The 19767-nt window shown below is 38.7% G+C and overlaps 1 protein-coding gene across 3 annotated transcripts; it reads left to right on the forward strand.

The window, feature by feature from the left end:
• Positions 1–9232: 9232 nt before the first annotated feature.
• On the forward strand, positions 9233–19355 carry cmtr1 (cap methyltransferase 1). 3 transcript variants are annotated; one of them, XM_034900269.1, is made up of 25 exons: positions 9233–9469; positions 9651–9717; positions 10932–11036; positions 11322–11473; positions 11666–11824; positions 12008–12100; positions 12427–12498; positions 12900–12994; positions 13328–13400; positions 13495–13693; positions 13786–13904; positions 14067–14163; positions 14243–14375; positions 15203–15382; positions 15470–15526; positions 15639–15696; positions 15787–15855; positions 16213–16344; positions 16718–16843; positions 17154–17245; positions 17424–17492; positions 18040–18087; positions 18195–18307; positions 18488–18596; positions 18759–19355. In XM_034900269.1, the coding sequence occupies exons 3-25, from the start codon at positions 10937–10939 to the stop codon at positions 18892–18894; spliced, it is 2481 nt and encodes an 826-aa protein (XP_034756160.1). In that variant the 5' UTR covers positions 9233–9469; positions 9651–9717; positions 10932–10936; the 3' UTR covers positions 18895–19355. The 3 variants fall into 3 exon arrangements, with proteins under 3 accessions (XP_034756160.1, XP_034756159.1, XP_034756162.1); XM_034900268.1 differs by having other exon boundaries at positions 9233–9717; XM_034900271.1 differs by lacking the exon at positions 9651–9717.
• The last annotated feature ends 412 nt before the right edge of the window (positions 19356–19767 follow it).

Raw genomic sequence — 19767 nt, forward strand, 5'->3', positions numbered from 1 at the left:
AGAAAGAACGTGCTGTGTCACTGAGGACACACACACACACACACACACACACACTCCAACAGACAAATCCACCAGGCTAAAAAAGGAATTGTGCTTTATCATGCCACACCACGTGTGGCATGATAAAGCCAAGTGTTTATGTTTGTGTCTGAATAAAGAGAGAAAGACTAAATGCATACTGTTATGGAATGAAATGTAAACACTATCATAATTTAGAATTGTAAAATCATTGAATGAAAACATATTCAAATAGCCTTGTCTTGACAAGAGTAATGAATGTACTGTTACTTAATTTAGTTTACTCAAAGTAAGATAACTCATCTTCTTACAGTCGGCGCGTCCACATGATACAAGACTTACGTGATTGCACACGCGCCCCCAACCCTCCTCCACATAGTTGCTTGTAGCCAAGGAGAACATGAAGGATTAAAAAACATGATGGGATCTTCGGAAGAGTAATTAACTTCACTTGAGCTTCTGCGTGGGAAAGTCACCGGATAACACAATCTTCTGAAGATAGGGATAGTTTTGTGGAGCTGATAGTCTTAAATAGACTTGTGGCTTGATTTTAAGAGACGTTTATTAACATCTAAAAGTGATGCACTAAAGCTTTAACTATACCTGTCAATGTAAATTGACATGCAATAATTATCTTGGCCACTTGGGGGAAGCAAAGAAAAGTTGTGAACCCAGCATTGACATATTATGTTGACATGGCAAACTTGTTAGAAAGCCGTTGCTCATTAAGCAGTTACGGAGCAACATTATTCTTTATTTTGAGCTGTGGTTCTGTATAGTCCAATATTTAGTCCCTCTTTAAGCTCTGTTTTTGGTTTCCAATATCTTCCCCAGCTAGTCACTATCTGGGTTTGTCTGTTGTTTGGTGCTGGGTAGGTAGTTTACAGCGGGTTAACCAGAGCTTTTTCCTTGAATACAGCTTTGTGCTGCGGCTGAAAACAACACTATGACAGCGGTGAAAGTGAACCAAAACAGTAAAGTTGTTGTCCGGGCAGCTAAACAATGAGTTGAAACTTGCTACAAAACTCCTTAAAGCTAGTGGAGCTGTGGATTCAGGTAATACTTCTCTGTCGGTTCACGCTATGAAGGACCCCTTTCACATTGTCCTATTCTGTTCCCATTGCCATTAGTTACAATGTTATCAAAACATACAGATTAAGCTGCTTTAAATAAAGGAAGTAGTCTTTTGAATACTTTTTTAGTAACAGTTACCTGGTTACATCCTTTATGGCCACACACTGGAGCATCATAAGCATTTTTCAGTATTGGTAAACCTTTCCAACCAGTCTTTCTTGTCCTCAGTGTAGCTCTAAAGAGGTGGCCATTGTTCCTTTATGACAAAGCTTTCTCGTTTCTCAGATTACTGTATTTTAGAAGGGACAGTGGTTAAGGGCATGTTGGATGAATTCCTCACTCATCATAAATTCTTCATCATCATTCCACTGTAGACCACACAACTTACAAAATAGATCATTTAATGAAGAACATGAAAAAGCTGCAAGCATAAGAGGGACTGTTACAAGTTACTCAACACCTCTGATGATGTTCTCTGAAACAAAACCTTTGCTGTTAACTTTTAGCTCTTGAAAGGGATTTGATATAATGACGTATTGTATGGCCAAGATAAATCCTCTCTATAAGGAAGTCAGAGGTCAAAATCCGCGGAAGAAGAGCCCACTGGAGCTGATAGAGATTCAGTGTCTTGCTCAAAGACACTTCACTGAGGTGTTAGTGTAACTCGATACTTGTCATTGGGGCTTGAACCTGGGACTGCCATTATGTGCTCAATGACACACGGGCACAATGCTTGTTTTCTATGTTACTGTATCAGCGTGTTTGGCAGCTAATCTGTCACCCCTTTACTTTGCCCATATTTCCTGTCCAGCAATGTGTAATGAATTCATTCTTCATTTCCTTTACTTGTAAATAGTTTGCACAACCTGCCTGCTGAAGATACTGTGAGAGGTTGACATGCATTTCTTCATCGTTTTCTGATTCACCTGAAGGCAACTGTTACGGAGACTAACACAGATCTCTGTACATAATACACAAATATATTGGCTACTCTTGGTATTTTCTCTCATTTGATACAGGTATGATACAGTAAGATCCGAATCTAAGAGACAACACTGATGAACACACATATGCATACATACACGGACATACACACACACAAACAGTGTGGGACCTTCAAATACTTTTAAAGAACTTGTGGATGTGTTCCTCGCTCTTTCTCATCCATCTCTTTGATAGCAAAGACATTCAGCTCTCTGTCGTTTGCCGTTAGAGATGGTAACAGGAGCCTCCTGAGGAAAAGTCACTGAAACAGACACACAATGGACCTCTGTGTGCATGTGTGTGTGTGTGTGTGTGTGTGTGTGTGTGTGTGTGTGTGTGTGTGTGTGTGTGTGCTGGAGAGAAGAAATTGTGTCTGTTGTTCACTGACTTCTGACTCCTCTCTTTCCTGAGGAGGCTGGGAACCAGATAAAAAAAGCCCAGGCAAGCAGGTGTGCCTCTCTGCACAAAAGGCTTCTGGCAACCACAGTGATGTTTGTAATGTTTCCAACTTGTGGTCAAAAACCTAAGTTGATCACTGTAAGTCTGTAGGTGTTGGGAGCGTCCGGTATACTGTACACCAAATTTAAAGCTCCTGTTAAATCCAGAGTGGCACAACTGTAACCTTGACTGACTTCTACCTGGTTTAGATTTGGACTTAGCATGACTTGCCAGCAGCTAACAAAGGGGTGCGGATCAACCTGTCATTGTTGAGAGAATGAAACATGAAAAAATACACTTTTTTGTATTACTGTAGTATCTCTTAAAGCAATGTTGATGCATAAAGTTGCCCAAAGTATTGCTCAGTACATCAAGTGATCATTGACTAAGCAGGCTTGCAGTGCGGTTTTATAAAATACTTGATTCTGAAAATAATTGGTTCACTAATCCAATGCCACCGCTTGTGTAGGGGTCAGTCGGTTCATTTCCATCAGTCACATACTGTACATTACGTCCATTTGCACACCCTAATGGATAGTGGAGAGGTAAAGCTCACACTGAGATGTGTTGCCTCACTGTGAGAAAATGGCTTAAAATTTATGCTGACATCTAGAGCATGAAGGAAGTATTTATTTTTTCTCTTCATAGTGTTCTTTAGAAATTCACAGGAGGCACCAGTTGTTTACAATCTTTGTGATTTATTCTTGCATACAGAGTGAGTAAATAATACAAAATAATGCAAGTTTAAAGGTGCTTTGTTGTGCATTTGTAACACTTCACATCACTAAGGCAAAAACAAACAGGATGACCTAGTTTGGCTGTATCTGTATTAGGACAAAGTCAGTAACAAATAAATTGCATCATTGATCAGCTCAAGTCCTAATGCCACCACAACTGAGTTCAACTCACTACACAACCAACATTATATCCACAACTGCAAACTATACAATTTGGTTTCAATACAGACATATGCAAGTCATTAGTATGATATGAATATATCTGTGCCTTTTTCTGATTCAGATTTACAACCTGCAATTAATTCAAATCACATTTACACATAATTAATTAGGGTAAATATCCACCATGTTAAGATAGATTTTATAAGAAGGAGGTTTTTGAGACACCTTATGCATTTGTTCAATTATGAAGACAAACTGTCGTCAACAAAAACAACAACAAAAAACTATGAAACAAGAAAAACTTGCTTTGCAGCAACAATGCAACACCAAAGCAACAATATCATACATTTAAACACAGTGTTCAGTTAGAATCCCAGTTACGGGCTTAAATTACTTACATAACACACACTTGTTCCTCTGTCACACTCGTACGTGCCACCATTTCAGGGTTAGTGAACTCTCTCATATGTAAGTTGGTCTTAAAAAGACATATCGTAAGAGGATCTGCAAGTAATACTTGTATCACTGCACACGCACACCTTGTGACATGCTAATGTTTTCTTATACATTTAAACTGAAGACATGCAGTACCCTGTCTTTTTTTAAACCAGAGCGGCAAATACAATCATCTTTACAATCACATTGTAATGTCGGTGATACATTCATATGCTGTCAAAGTCTTATTCCTTTTATTACAAAGCATTGTGCAGAAGAGATATACAGCAAAAATAAAAAGTCTTCCTGTGTTAAGAGACCATAGTGGTCATTCATCTACATTGTCTGAAGGTGGTCTGCAACTGGGAGAGATCCGGGTGGATTCACTTGTTAGTTCAGGTGGGATCCAGGGTGGCTGTCCTGGTTCCTCTGTCTGACAATAACACAGCAGTGCGTCAATCCAGCTAGATGTCGACCAGTCCAGCTCACAACACATGGCTGGTATAGCACAAAATGTCATGTTCTACAAATCTCGTTCAGCATCAAAGTGAGGTGTACATGGTTATGTACAAGACATGTACACAAAAAAGTGCAAAGTAGCATTGTTTACGCCTCAGAAAGTTAAACACTGTTCTTATGTTTCTGCTTGTAGAGTATTCTCTCTATGCATTTTCAGGCCTTAAGCACAGCCAAACAGATTGGGAGCAATTCGGAACTTACTCCTCTGTCATGCTAGGACAAGGGAGAGAGATACAGTAGCAGAAAAACTAAAAGTCATACTGTCAATTCCAGAATCAAGTATGAAATATAACCGGGTTGATTCTCTGAGTTGAAGCTGCCTCTGATGTGATGTCTTCCAGAAAATTCCAAAGAGTGCAAACATTTCAAGACTTCACAATACTGGCTGTCTGTTTGAAAGAAGGGGTACCTGGGAATGACATTATGAAAATTGCAAAAATGGCAGAAGAAAAAGTAATGGTGATTAAAAGAGTGAAGATTTTGGAAGAGATTTCTTTGGGCTCAGCGCTTTAAAGACCCCTAATAAAAGAAAATGAAAATAAATTAAAAAGTAAATTCTAAATGAACACTCCCATGAGAAGGCGCGGGACATGGGGCGGGATTGTGGTTCACGTATAAAATCAACCAAGGTCATCAGAAACATCAAAAGAGGCCTTTCTGTCACAAGAAATAATTTGTACTTTTTACTGCACAAACGGAGCCTCAAGGCAACAATCTTAAAATCTCAAACACAACAAAATCATGACAAAATCCAGAACAAGAATGACACTGAACTAGAACCACGCAGAGGGGATTATTAGTAATGATGTAGAGAAAAAGAGACAAAAAAAAATGTTGTTGTTAAATGAATATGCATTTTAGGAAATATGCTTTATGCTGCAGGCCAGCAGCCGATTTGCTTAGCTTAACATGCAGGGAGACGGCTAGTCCTTCTCTGTCAAATAGTAATAAAAATCCATCTACCAGCTCCTCCAACACTAATAATTACAATGATATGTCTTTTTTGTTTATTCTGTACAACCCTAACCCTAGTGTTCAAACAACAACTTTCTGTTCTGTTATTTCATTTATTAACCACAGAGTAGTCTCCAAAGTCTCCTCTGCTCAACAAGCAGTCTGAAGAGGCATATTTCCCAAAATGTCAAACTTTAACTTAAAGTAAAGGAGTTTGTGTGTGTGCGTGTGTGTGTGTGTGTGTGTGTGTGTGTGTGTGTGTGTGTGTGTGTGGATGGGTATGCCCCCTGTAGTTCATACGGTTCATCTAAAGAGGTGACCCGACGGCTTGCAGTTCAGTGTGAGTTGGCGGGAGCTGTAACCGGACATGCCGATCCCCATGAAACCCAGCAAGATGGCAATACGCGGCATCACAAGGCCTTCCCGGCTCTGCAGCACATTCTGGGCTGCTTGAGTCTGAAAGAAAGAGTACGAGTCACCACCCATGTAGCCACGACAACCACAAGGCACAATCATCACCAGGGACGATGATTAACAAAGCAGTGTGCCAGCAGCGTTCCTCCTGGTCCTGGCCGCAGTAGAGTCCTTAAACAAGTGAATCTGGTCACGCACTTGCTTCATCCCAGCAATGGCCTTACCATAAGGGAAGAGCCACACTACAGCCTCCATTTTGTCAAGTTTCAATACACATTTAACCTAATACAGTCATTGCATGTTGTGTCTTAAAGTAAGATATAAGTTTGACAGATTAAGAAAATTCTTAACTTTTTAGGGCTAAATACCCAATTTCAAAAGTCAATGGATTATCTGAAAAATGTGGATTTTTTTCATACTTGATGAAAAGTTTTTATATACAGTATATCTTCACAGGACAGCAACAGAATTGTATTTTCTCAGTCACAAAAGTGCACAGCAAGTACAATACAGTAATGCTATTTCATCAAGTGAGAATAGTCTAAAATGAACTCTGATTAGCTGAGAAATAGATAATGAGGTTTGAAACTGTCCATTTTTAAAACAAACATAAGCCACACTGTAGGTTCAGGAAACCATAGTTGCTGGTCTCTGAAATACCCAGCAAGGTGATTAGGAACATGGAGCTCATGCCATTCCTCTGGAGATCCAATTACAAGGCATTTACCTGACCATGGGGAGCTAGGTACACCTGATTTAAATCCATTTAAAAGACAAGTTGCTGAAATCATCTATTTTAAATCCTGCCATGACACACACAAAAATAGGCATTTTGTGTACAGTGATGAGTGCAAAAATTCAAAAGATTCCTTGTATGTGTCCTCATACCTAGCAAATAAAGCTGATTCTGATTCAATAAAAACCTAATTTCTATTTATGTTGACCTTTTCTTCAGGTATCAATAAGATGGTTCAGCTCAAACATTTAATATATTTAAAGCAAACCAAAAGCAGCATTGAGAGAAAGTTATTTTTGTTTAAAATCTACACACAAAGGCTCTGTTTGCCCCAATGCAAGGCCAACTATTTAATGAAAGGGAAATGTGCAGGGCCAAGGCTCTAGATCTCAAAAGTCGTTTCTTATTAGAAACTCTAATGGAATGTCCTCCACTGTTACATCACTGCAGATGTCCCCCCATGTATGAGAATACTAATAATCTATTTTAAGTGTAAAATTGCCCTAAAGTATCTTACGCACCTGGAGGTATCTTATGTATCCAGGGGTCAATCGAGGGATGCGAAAAAACATTGTTGTTGTTCTCTCCGGTGTTTCACAGATGAGACCACACAAGACTCTTCCAGCTCTTAGGACTGTCTGCTAGGCAACGTTATCACACAGAGGGCCTCCCTCTGTGTCTCTCTGGTCTCAGTCTTCTCCACCAGGCTAAGGCAATGGCGCTTCCCTGCAAAGACACACTCTTTACTCCCTTACTCCCTTACTTGCACTGACACACACCTGCACTGTGATGATCTCCCTTAAGGGACACCGGTCCCTACAGGTAGCATATAAAGTCTTGGCTTTATTGGATAAACTGGTCACATGGTGTTTGGACTGTGTTTGTGTGTGTCTTCGTGTGTATGTGCATTTGTGTCAGTGGAGGATTAGCAGAGGAACTGGAGTTGCAATGGATTATACCTGGGAGAAGTTCTAAGTCCATTGGCCACCAATTATGTAGGGAAGGAGCACTAAACCTAATCAACCCATGACAAAGCAACACTGCCATGACGTCCACTGGGGTTACTAAGAAGCAGTTTAACAATTAGGTACAATTAAAAGGCAAATTGCATTACAGTGGAAGCAGTCCAGATGTTTACAGACATAACAAAACATGTTTGGTCCACGTGTAATCCCCTCACTCATTCATTTCATCCCTATCATTCCTCCTCAGGGTCATGGCTGGGGGGGCTGCAGCCAAGCGTGCATTGGATAAAAAGCAGGGAAACATTGTAGAAATGTCATCACTTCAACTTTTTATCTGGGCTAACACATTTAAAGCCATTTAGTCCTTACAATTTACCTATATTGTCTTCCATAGAGCAAGATTTTTTAACAAAGAAGCTGAATTTAAAAAAAATGCATCAAGAAACATCAAGTAGGTTGATTAAAACAAATGTTTGGCAAAAGTATATTGTAAAGAACAAAAAATCAATCAATCACTTTCTGAAAAGGTGAAGCAGAATGAATAGGTGTGTGCTTTGCAAGCAAAATTTGTAATTAAATAAACACACACAAAAACGTGTGAGTGAAGCCATGGCCAGTATCCTGAAGAGGTCAGGCCTATCTTCTAACATGGATTACAAAAACATTTGTTGAATATTCTAAAATGTGTCAAAGAATTAACCTATTTGAGTGCTTTCTTCAGTAAACATGTCACAAAACAGGGTATTGACACTGTATCTTATAAGAAGGATTTCACAGACTCCTTAATTAAGGCATGCAATGAAATTATTTGTTTGCTTTAAGCTGCATCGTAAAAGGAAAAGCATTTACTTAACACTTAATAACCAAACAATATATACTGTACCTGACTCAGTGCTGACATTTTGAAAATACAGTGAACAGGAGGACTCATTTAGCCTGTGAGAGAAAAATGATTTTTCGCACAATGTGCAGACAGTCTGGAGCCGAAAAGACATGTTTCTGCATGACTTTTTTCTCACAGGAAAGCACAGAGGCCTATTTTCATAAACCATTGTAAAGTACCACTGGAAATAGCCTAATGATTATTTTGAAGGACAGCTGAGGATCCCTTAACATGCCAGGAACGGATTAGCCCAATGCAACAGACTTGCAAGACTGATTAAAGGGAAAAAATCTAATCACTTTATCACACAAACACACACACACACACACACACACACACACACACACTTGATATTCTTTGATATTCTTGGACACTAATAAATAAATAAAAAATTTGCTAAGAAAAATTGAATTCACTTTCATATATGTTGGGCTATTTATTCAGGCCAAGTTAGCTGATAACTTACAGGCATGTTTATTCCTTAGTTTTCAGGCGGGTTGTTATTATATTTTGAACTTTCTTGGGACTGCAGATTAGAAAAATATAGACAGAAAACAGTAATTTGACAATGAATCGTAATCAAGTAATTTTGATAAAAGAAATGCCGATAAAACTACTCACAGAGAGAAGCAACTGGAGTCCCAGCCTGTGACAAACCAGCTGCAGTGGAGACCCATTGTTATAGGTTTTTATAGTAGATGCAAAATCTTTGTCATGTCATCAAGGTAAACAATTAAGTTACATGTTTCTATCTATAATTTCAAAATGTCATCAACAACCCAGGAATTACCCTTTGTATATAATATATTATATAATATATAATCAAAAATGACTCAACGTAATTAAAGCAGGTCTCACCAATTAAATGTATACAACAAATAAAACTAACATAATAACAACAAAACACACAGGCACTTGCATAGACAGTCCTCACGTAAGGCGCATCATTACTGCGTGTCGTCAGAAAAGGAAGGACCCCTGAAATCTGTAGAGACAGAACGCGGGCTAATGTAAACTTCAAAAAACAGTATTTATAACAAAAGTTTCAATGCAAATAAAACTCCAACTGGGAAAGCTCGAAACATATGCGGAATTTACGTTTTGTCGCTGCTGTGTCGCCACAGAAGAGTGAAGTTCTTCTTCTGAGCTGGTAAAAACTAGCTGGCTAATTTGGAGAGCTAGCTAGCTAACGTCAACAGCTAAAGCTGCTAACGTTACAGCTGCGCAGTTTCGTTTCACTGAAAAACACCGAAAACACCCACATTGACACTAACAAGACAAGTCCGTTTAATTTAGCTCTGTGCTATTGTGTGCAATAATATATCTTGCTGAGTGGCATGGGTTGCCTATACCAAACTTTGATAGCTGACTGCTGCTAACTACAACACAACCACAGAGGTAACTGTTCATATTTGCAGAACATTTATTCTCCGATTTCAACGTTATATAATTGTCAAGTTCTGACAACGGGGAGGATCAGAATACTTTATTGATCCCCTCAGGGAAATTGTTTCGTTGCAGTTGGTCCGAGTCAAATTCAAGACTTCGCTTCTGTTATATGTGATGTTTACTAGCCACAGTTTACGCCCTTAGTAAATGTAATTTTAATACACAAGAGGGGCTAACTGGGGTTAAAGTTAGATGGACCAAGATAACCAAGCAAGCTGTTTCAGTGATCGATTTTATGAAGCCTGTATCTATGTTTGATGACAGTGCTGCCTTTACTTACGTTACATCTATTACCGAGACAGAAATACAGTCCCTCAACACTTAAAAACACATGTTTTTATTGTGCCTGCTTGGGAACTTCTTACTTTCCTGAAATTTCTTTTTGTTGAACCACAGAAAACAGCAAATAACTAAGAATGTTTGCATCTTTTTATACTTTGCATAAATTGGACCAAACAAAGCAGAATTTGGGTGGCCAGATGAGGTATCACTGTTGTAGTGGTCACTGTTGAAAGGACTTCATACATTTATTATTGAAATATGTTGAGCATGCATATGTAAGAAAATATGTAATTCATTGTATATGTATTTCTAACCATGCAGCAGGCAGTCATTACAGCTGCAACTAAGTTATTTTCCTTTTTCATTTGTTTATTTTGTGAAGGTCAAACCAAATGTCAAATGCCAAAATATATCAGCTTAAGGCGATATCTTGAAAATGTTTGAAAAACATGTTTAATACAATAATAAAAACCAAGAAAAATAAGAAACTATAATCAAAAAGAGGCTGTAGTCAGCAAATGCTATGGTATTTTTTTTCTTTATAAGCATTGTATGCATGCTGTGTTGATTAATCAGTTAGATTAATAGCACAAATTGGTGAAGCTTCAGTATTCTGTCACAATTCTTTGGCTGCCTCTCATACATGCATCATTGTCATACTTGCAGTTGGGGTTTAGCTGGCCGTTTAAGCTTTCTTGACAACATGTACAATACATTAAGATTCTAATTCTCTGTTCTTTTAGTTTAAAATTACCTTAATCCGTGGATGAGTATTCCTGTCACAGCCCTTAGTCTTCTCCTATATTCTCTGTGTGCTGTTGCACCTCATCCATCAGACAGTATCTTATTCTAATTATATTGTCCTCTGTGCTGGGTTTCAGCCAGGATGAAGAGAAGAGCTGAATCAGTGCCCGCATCAGGGCTGGAGACAAAGAAGCCTCGTGATGACAGCAGCTCAGATGAAGAGTCACAATTATCCAGACAGGGTAAATAGATAGAATTTCCCCCTCCAAACAATGTCTGCCATCATTTAAGATAGGAGTCTATATTTTACATGCCATAGTTACTTTTGAAAGCCACTGTCTTTAATAAATGATGTACTACTCCAAGCTAGGTTTTTACAGTGGTGGATGAAGTACTCACATACTGTTTATGCAATGCATTTGAAATCTTACTCAAATAAAAGAACAAAGTATCCAAATATACATACCGAAAATATTCTAAATAGTCATGAAACAGTTTGCACATGTTTGTTTCTGTTTCCCGTCTAGACTCGAGCCAAAATGATTCCCTCAGTGACCAGGAGGATCACCGACCGGGATTCTCCATGCCCTCCATATCATCCTTTGATGACCAAGACACTGACCCCTCAAATGTCTCTGGCAACTTCTCTATGTACAACAGTGTGTCCCAAAAACTCATGGTAAAGTACCAAAACCTGCACTAACACTGTCTCAGAGTCTGTGTTGCAGAATTTTGGATTATACATACACACTTCTTAGATAGATTAGGACATTTGTAGTTTATTTAGCAAAATATTTAGAAGAATCTGAGTTTTACATCACTGTCATCATTTTCTTAACTCCTCATTCTCTCCTACCTCTTACACCTTTAGGCCAAGATGGGTTTCCGTGAGGGTGAGGGTCTTGGGAAGTTTGGCCAGGGACGCAAAGAGATTGTGGAGGCCTCTACTCAGCGAGGCAGAAGGGGTCTGGGTCTCACCCTGCAGGGCTTTCAGGGGGAGCTCAATGTTGACTGGCGAGATGAACCAGAGGTACACAGCAGTAAATAAATACTATGTAATGTTTTTTGGGTAAATTGTGTTAATAGTCTATAATTAAACAATGAATTGTGTTTTTTTCTTTTTTTTTTACTCTTGAGAACAAGTAAATTATGTTTACATCACATCACCATGATCGGTTTCCCATCTCTGTTTCTTTTTTATATGTCCCTCCAGCCCAGTGCCACAGAGAAGGTCGACTGGTTCCCAGAATGCACCACAGAGAACCCAGATGCAGATGAACTAAGGGACTGGATGAAACTGGGAGTGGTAAATACAAACAGACACTCAAAGACACTCACTTATATATAGGCCTGAGTAACCATTCTGTACTAAATATATATATATATATATATATATATATATATATATATATATATATATATATATATATATATATATATATATATATATATATATATATATATATATATATATATATATATATATATATATATATATATATATATATAGTACACAATGGTTACTCAGGCCTATATATAAGTGAGTGTATATATATATATATCATACACAATGTTCACTCAGGCACACTCTTTCACCTCAAATGTATACATTTAGTTTTTCACTGCTTACAGAGAAAACTAAAGATTGAGGATGAGACAGAGTTTTGCACTGAAGATCTCCTGCACACTCTTTTAAGGTGTAAGGTGAGTTAAAACTTCTGTTTCATTTATATTCCATTTCTATTTCATACATGAACATAAATAACACAATCTATGTTCAGCAGTACTTCAGCAGTACATATCTTATACTCAAAAAAGAGCAGGGTGAATAAGCTAGAAGGTATTAACCCTGCATCAAGACCATGGCCAGTTTTAGGCTCACAAGCCCAGTGAAGCTCTGCTGGATCCAGTGTTAATGTTCCATGTGATGGTTGCGTTAAATATTTGTATTGCTCAGATAATGCACTGTATTGTGAGAAATGAGGATATCAATAGACTTTTCTCTGTATAAAGCTCTTTGAATAACCTTCTACACTGGATGGAAACCAATCTTAATGTTGTATTATTCCTGAGTTGTTTAACCACTGTGTCTGTATGATTTTCAGTCAGTATTTGATAACCTGGAGGGCGAGGAGATGAGGAGAGCACGAACCCGCTCCAACCCTTATGAAATGATTAGAGGAGGTATCTTCCTCAACAGGTCAGTCTTTAAATAGACCAAAAGGGACACGTTTGAATAATCCTTGTAGATAATATTGTGTAACTGATTGGCTTCTTTACATTTTTTTTTATTTAATTTCTTTTGCACGTAAAAAAAAAAAAATCTACCAATTAAGGGCTGCTTTTTGAATGATAGGAGATGTAAAATTGGTGTGTGTGTGTGTACACATTTTATAAATCATTTGTGTTGAAGTTATGTGAAAATAAAAATCTGATAAAAATATCCCAGTGAGTTTTAACATGGAATAAAGATTACTCTGTAGTGTGCCAACCCTTTAAAGGCGGTGACAAGTTATGTTCTTTCTGTCTTTAGAGCAGCTATGAAAATGTCCAACATTGACTATTGCTTCGACCAAATGTTCACCAACCCAAAGGATTCACAAGGGGTGAGTTGGTCAAAGTAACAGCTGATATGTGTTGCAGTGAACACACAGAGGCCCATATAAACAGATGGCGAGACAAACCTCTCTCATTATGTAGAAACCTCTGACAAAGGACCGCGAAGGCGAGCTTCTGTACTTCGGTGACGTCTGTGCTGGGCCCGGAGGCTTTTCAGAGTATATTCTGTGGAGGAGGCGTTGGCATGCAAAGGGCTTTGGCATGACGCTAAAAGGACCCTGTGACTTCAAACTGGAAGATTTCTATTCAGCGCCGAGTGAGCTGTTTGAGCCTTACTATGGTACGCACACGTCATGCTCGGGGGGAGAACAGAAACTGGTCACGTCTCAGATGATGAATGATTCAGTGAAGCTTGACCTATGTATGTCCCAGGTGAGGGAGGGGTGGACGGGGACGGAGACATCACTCGGCCAGAAAACATTACTGCCTTCCGAAACTTTGTCCTGGAGAGTACAGAGAGAAGAGGGCTACACTTCCTCATGGCAGATGGGGTGAGACTATTTCATTCATGCATTGTATTTTTAAATCAAAGCCTTTAAAATGTACATATCAAACAGAAGATGAGGTCACAGATTCCTGCTATTTTTTGGCTGAAGTGAGAATTTCCCATTTTGTTTACCGATTACTTTTGGTCTGATGACTGTCTTGCGTAGGGTTTTTCTGTGGAAGGCCAGGAAAACATCCAGGAGATCCTGAGCAAACAGCTGCTGCTCTGTCAGTTCCTCACTGCCATCTCTACACTCAGGACAGGTATGGGGCTACATTACCATGAATTTTGTGTTGTGTTCTGTGCAAATTAGATGATAGTGGCACTCTTTGTCATCTCCAGGTGGTCACTTTGTCTGTAAGACTTTTGACCTCTTCACTCCCTTCAGTGTGGGTTTGGTCTACTTGCTCTATCACTGCTTCGACAGGATCTGTCTCTTCAAACCTGTCACCAGCAGGCCTGCCAACTCTGAGAGGTGGGGCTGCGTCTGTGTGGAAATGTACTCCATGTGCAAGAAGATTTGTGTGAAGTTTGATACTTATGCAGGGTTATTATTTTATTTTAGGTGATTATTATATATAATATACGTATGTGCTTGCTCCCTGATATAAATTCATTTCTTCAGGGTGGTTTGTTATATCTTTTTAAACTTTGGAAAACTGGCACATTTTTAAAACAAATATTGGATTTTTTTTGTATAACCTTTAGCCAGTTGAAAACAAACCAAAGCCTGAAACAGGTAATAGGTCATGAACAGATCTAGTGCCACAGTGGCATGGTGTCCACACACAGCAGGTTTTATTTTAATATTGATTGCTGATGGGGAAAAAACACATATAGAGCATCTTCAACATAATAATGGATCCCATGTTAGACATTCCCTCTTATTTTCTTTTTCCCTTTTTCCACAGGTTCATTTAACCGTAGTGGGGTTCTTCACACATAATGTGGCTATGCAGACAAAACAAACAAACTATGTATTAAATACTGGAATGACAGATATTGATTCCACTTTTAAAGTTCAGTAATAATCTGTGAGTCGTAGCTCTCAGTTACCTGGAAGAAACATATGTTTGCTCTCATATTTGGATTCGTTACCTCCTGTGTGAAGGGACGTAAAAAGTGACCATAGTAACTGTACTCAAAATTACAATTAGGTTTAGACAAGTTAGACATGACTGTGCAACCTCTCAATTGGAGGACATGGGATAGTCTCATTGCTATAAATGCAGTTTTTCTTTTAGACTAAGAAGAGACACTTCTTGCTTCTGCTAAACCCTTCTGGCTCATTGGCACCCGCAGGTACATAGTGTGTCGTGGTCTCAAGCCCGGTTCAGATGCCGTCAGGGAATACATGTTCAGAATCAACCTGAAACTGAACCAGCTGAGGAACACAGACACCGATGTTAATGAAGTGGTTCCCCTGAGCATCATCAAGGAAGACACAGACTTCTACCAGTTTATGGTCAACTCCAATGAGAGGTAGAGACACACAATATTCACAAAGGCCTTTAATCTATTCAGTTCAAACCGAGTTACTGAGAGAAATTTAATTAACTCTCATTGCAGCCTCTGCGTAGTCCAGATCAAGGCCTTGGCTAAGATCCACGCCTATGTCGTAGACCAGTGAGTAGCCTGTCTTGTACTTGTCTAGGTACATTTATCTCTGTTGCAGTATAGCTACTGTATATGTGAGGGTGTTTATGTATGCAACTGAATGTGATGTTTGTTTCTCTAGGACCCTATCAGAGCCGAGGCAAGCAGACATTAGGAAGGAGTGTCTGAAACTGTGGGGGGTGAGTGGAGAAACTGTTATATATATATAAAACTTAATGCAGTTGTATTATGTTGTTCCAATTCTAAATACATTCCATGTCCATTTCCAGGTTCCAGACAAGGCCAGAGTCACTCCTGCTCCCTCAGACCCAAAATCCAAATTCTACGAACTGATTAAGGTCCGTTAATAAATCTGGGATTTAATAAATAACCTTCTGCAAATAATTTAATAATAATTTATACTGTTTATTGATCCCCAGTGGAAAATATTATAATTGCAGATAAATGTGTGCTGTCAAAGAATACCATTTGTTAATAATAAAAGTAAAATAATAAAAAAGAATATGCATATTGTGCACTTAATAAGGTAAATCCTAAACAATATTTCCCGGAGGTTGATACTTTTGTCGTCCAAGATCCAATTTTAAAACAAATGTTATATATTTAGTTAGCCTATCACTTAAATCCGCTGGTCTGACATGTTAAATGGGTCTCCATATCTGTCTTTCTCTCTGTCTCTATCTGTTGCTCCTCAGAACTCGGATGTGGAGCCGTTTCAGTGTAAGATCACTCCTCTTAACTCAACTACACTTGAGAAGATGCGTCATATTCTGGACCATAGGTGCATTGTGGGAGGTGGAGAGCAGATCTTCCTTCTAGCGATGGGGGTGAGTCTTAAGAGCCATGTATTTTTCACACAACTTATACAATCCTTTTTTGTACCCAGTAGATATAATTCGTTTTTTTTAACGGTTTCCCATATTTGATATCAGATAGCCGCTCCCATACTGTATGCATTAATGGGACAGCCAGGCCAGTATCGTCAGATTCAGCTATTTGCTGTGTAAGATGTTTACTTTTCTTCTGGAAAAGGTTAAAATGCAGAGCTGACAGGGCAATCTATTCACCCCTAATGTTTTTATTCATAGGGATGGTGGTGACTAGAAGGGCTTTACTGCTTTTTTTAAAGCATGGTAGCCTATGATTAAACCTGTTTTCATCTCTTTAACTGTTCTTTCCCTTTCCCCTTGTCTTATGTAGAAGTCTCAGATTTATACATGGGATGGGAAGATGCCTGTGCGCTGGAGGAAACTGGAGAATTTCAAGCTAGAGCTGCCAAGAGATACACTTCTAAGTGTGGAGATCGTCCAAGAGCTGAAGGGCGAGGTGAGAGGAGGGACTGTAAACAGATGGAAATTGGGAGCCAGGATCCTTAACTCTTTCAGCTTTGCTTCATTTTTGTTTATGCTAAAATAACAATTGTTCTCATGAGAAGATGTGTACTTTTTGGTGCATCATGCTTTCTTGATCATTTTCTCATAAACGAGGCTTCAGGTCTCAAAGGTTGTAAAGCTCTGTTTCATTAGTATCCCTCTTCTCTGAAAAAGTAACAATTACATCCAAACAATCTAGTTGTTTGCTTCTCGTGGTAATGGTTTTACATGTACAGAATAAACACAGTTAATTTGGTCCTCAGGGTAAAGCTCAGCGCAGAATCAACGCTGTTCACGTAATGGATGCACTAATACTAAACGGCACTGATGTAAGAGATCAACACTTCAACCAACGGTAGGAAAGCCTTTATTCACGAATACTTTGGGATCCTCAAAATGATGTGAAAAATTACAATTCTCGTCTCTCTGTAACGTATAAATAAATAACTTCTTATAAAAAAATTTACCTGTATTGCAGTACAATGTTTCTTCATACCAGTTTTTCAGTAGTTAACTAAATAATGTATATCCAGGATCCAGATGGCTGAGAAGTTTGTGAAGGCAGTGGCCAAACCCAGTCGCCCAGACATGAACCCCATCAGGTATTCATTTAAATGAATTCAACCTTATGAATGCTGCTTTGTAAGTTATTTTCAGGGATCTTATTCCCACTGGAAGCACCTGAAGAGTGGACAGTAGCGGAAAACTGACTGAGTTCTATAATACTGATACCATAATAAAAAACAATGGTAAATGTCAGGGAAATCTGAACACAAAGCTTACAAGTAGATCTTAAACACCATGTCACATTTACTGAGCCAGTAAATCCAACATGGTCAGCAAGTTCATATGGCATTACAAGAAAAACGCTTTTGACAGTACTCAAGAAATACAAATCTTGCATATGAGTCTGTTTTTGTGACATTACAACCGTTTTGGAGGCCAAACATGGTCCAATATGCAGGTTTAATAAGATTTGATGTGGAAATGGAAGCCTCCAATACACATTCATTTGGAATGGATATAATTTTACGAAGTTATAACTGGACTTTTTTTGTAAAAAATCCAACATCAGACACAAATTATTATTAGTCCTAAAACATGTCTGGTTGGAATCTGACATGTATCATCTGTGTTTTCCCCAAACAGAGTGAAAGAGGTTTACAGGCTGGAGGAAATGGAGAAAATCTTTGTCAGGTATGACAAGACGGCTGTCCACTAGGCAAGATGATCCAAAATGTATGCGGCCATGATTCATTTACTAAATGTTGAGGATTTTCTACTGTTTTTCTTTTCCCATCCAGACTGGAGATGAAGGTGACGAAGAGTTCAGGAGGAGTCCCACGTCTGTCCTACACCGGCAGAGATGACCGACACTTCCTTCCCACCGGCCTTTACATCATTAAGACTGTCAATGGTACGTTTATTTCCTTGGGCTGCAGCTCATTGTCAAGAGGTGGCCCTTTAAAACTCTTGCAACTTTAATTTGTTTTAACTATTTCAAAGCCTCAACAATCCTGTGAGCAACATACTTAAATAAGTTATATTTCAATTAAAAATGTGCAAAATATCTGTCTCCTCCACCTCTGTCCCTCAGAACCATGGACAATGGCATACAGCAAAAACTCTAAGATGAAGTTCTTCTATAATAAGACTACCAAGGACTCCACATATGCAATGCCAGCCAACGCTGCTGCCCCCTTCCAGTAAGTAGCGTCTTTCTTCCCATTTTGTATTCATTAATGATTTATTAAGTTTATATGAGATATTTTTTGTCATGTAGTGGGGTGATAGAAACACTTTATATGTAATAGCAGCCTTGATGATCTTAAGAATAAACAGTATGCTTTCTTTGTCTTTGTCCTCAGTGTTTGCCACTCTGAGCGGCTGTTCTGGGCCTGGGTGGACGGGGTGATCGTTCATGATTCGCAGACACGGATGGACCCTGGGAAACTGTCCAAAGATGAAGTTTTGTCCTTCGTCCGCCAGTATTACCAGCCCTGAAACGCTCCCGTAGCCCCAGAGCATCACCAGCTACAACCTAGACAAAGAATGCACTAACTTGTGGAGGATATAGAGCCTTAGAAAAGGTTATCCTACAATGCCTTAATTAATATTTATTTTGACAGTAAAAGAGGGATTCAAAAAATACTACTTATTAAATCAACCAATACATATATCAAGCTTTTATAAATCCCTGTTTTTGTTGTCCAGTTAAATATCAATTAATAAACTGTTTGTCAAGACCCTCTTGTTCCTCTATATTATGTGGCTTAGAGAAATTATTACCAGGTTGTAACTGGGGTTCTGGAGCTCATGTGAGGATTTTTTGCTGCTTTTTCCAACGGTGACATTTGGACTTTATGTAAGCAACAGACATTTGACAAACCACTTTGTCTTTCTGCCTTTTTCACTGTCCTTAGCTCTGCAAATTGTAATGAATATGACTCGCCTCATTGGACAAATTGGAGACAAAAAGCTGCTGAATTGTCTCTTCATTGGCTTGCATGTCCCTGTACATCAGGTTTTTTAAGTTCCTTGAGTGTGTGTGTGTGTGTGTGTGTGTTGGGGTGTGTGTGTGTGCGAGTTCTAGACAGAGTTACAAATGTTAAACTATGTATCCATTGTTAAAGGAGAATTCCGGTATATTTCAGCATGTAGCTATGTTTTTTTTTTTAAATTTTGAGTGCTGTCACAGAGAAAAACTAAAACAATCACTGCTGCCTACACCGTGTTATCCTCCTGCTACTGTTAGCACCGAACAGGCTTTATTGGGAAAAACGTGTTTTTAGCCTCTAAACATCTTCAAAATGTCATTACAAGTGCCTACCCATGTGCAGTGATTCCTTCCGAGGGAACACAGGGAATTTGACTGTT

Source organism: Etheostoma cragini, chromosome 18 (assembly GCF_013103735.1).
Source record: "Etheostoma cragini isolate CJK2018 chromosome 18, CSU_Ecrag_1.0, whole genome shotgun sequence".
NCBI lineage: Eukaryota > Metazoa > Chordata > Actinopteri > Perciformes > Percidae > Etheostoma > Etheostoma cragini.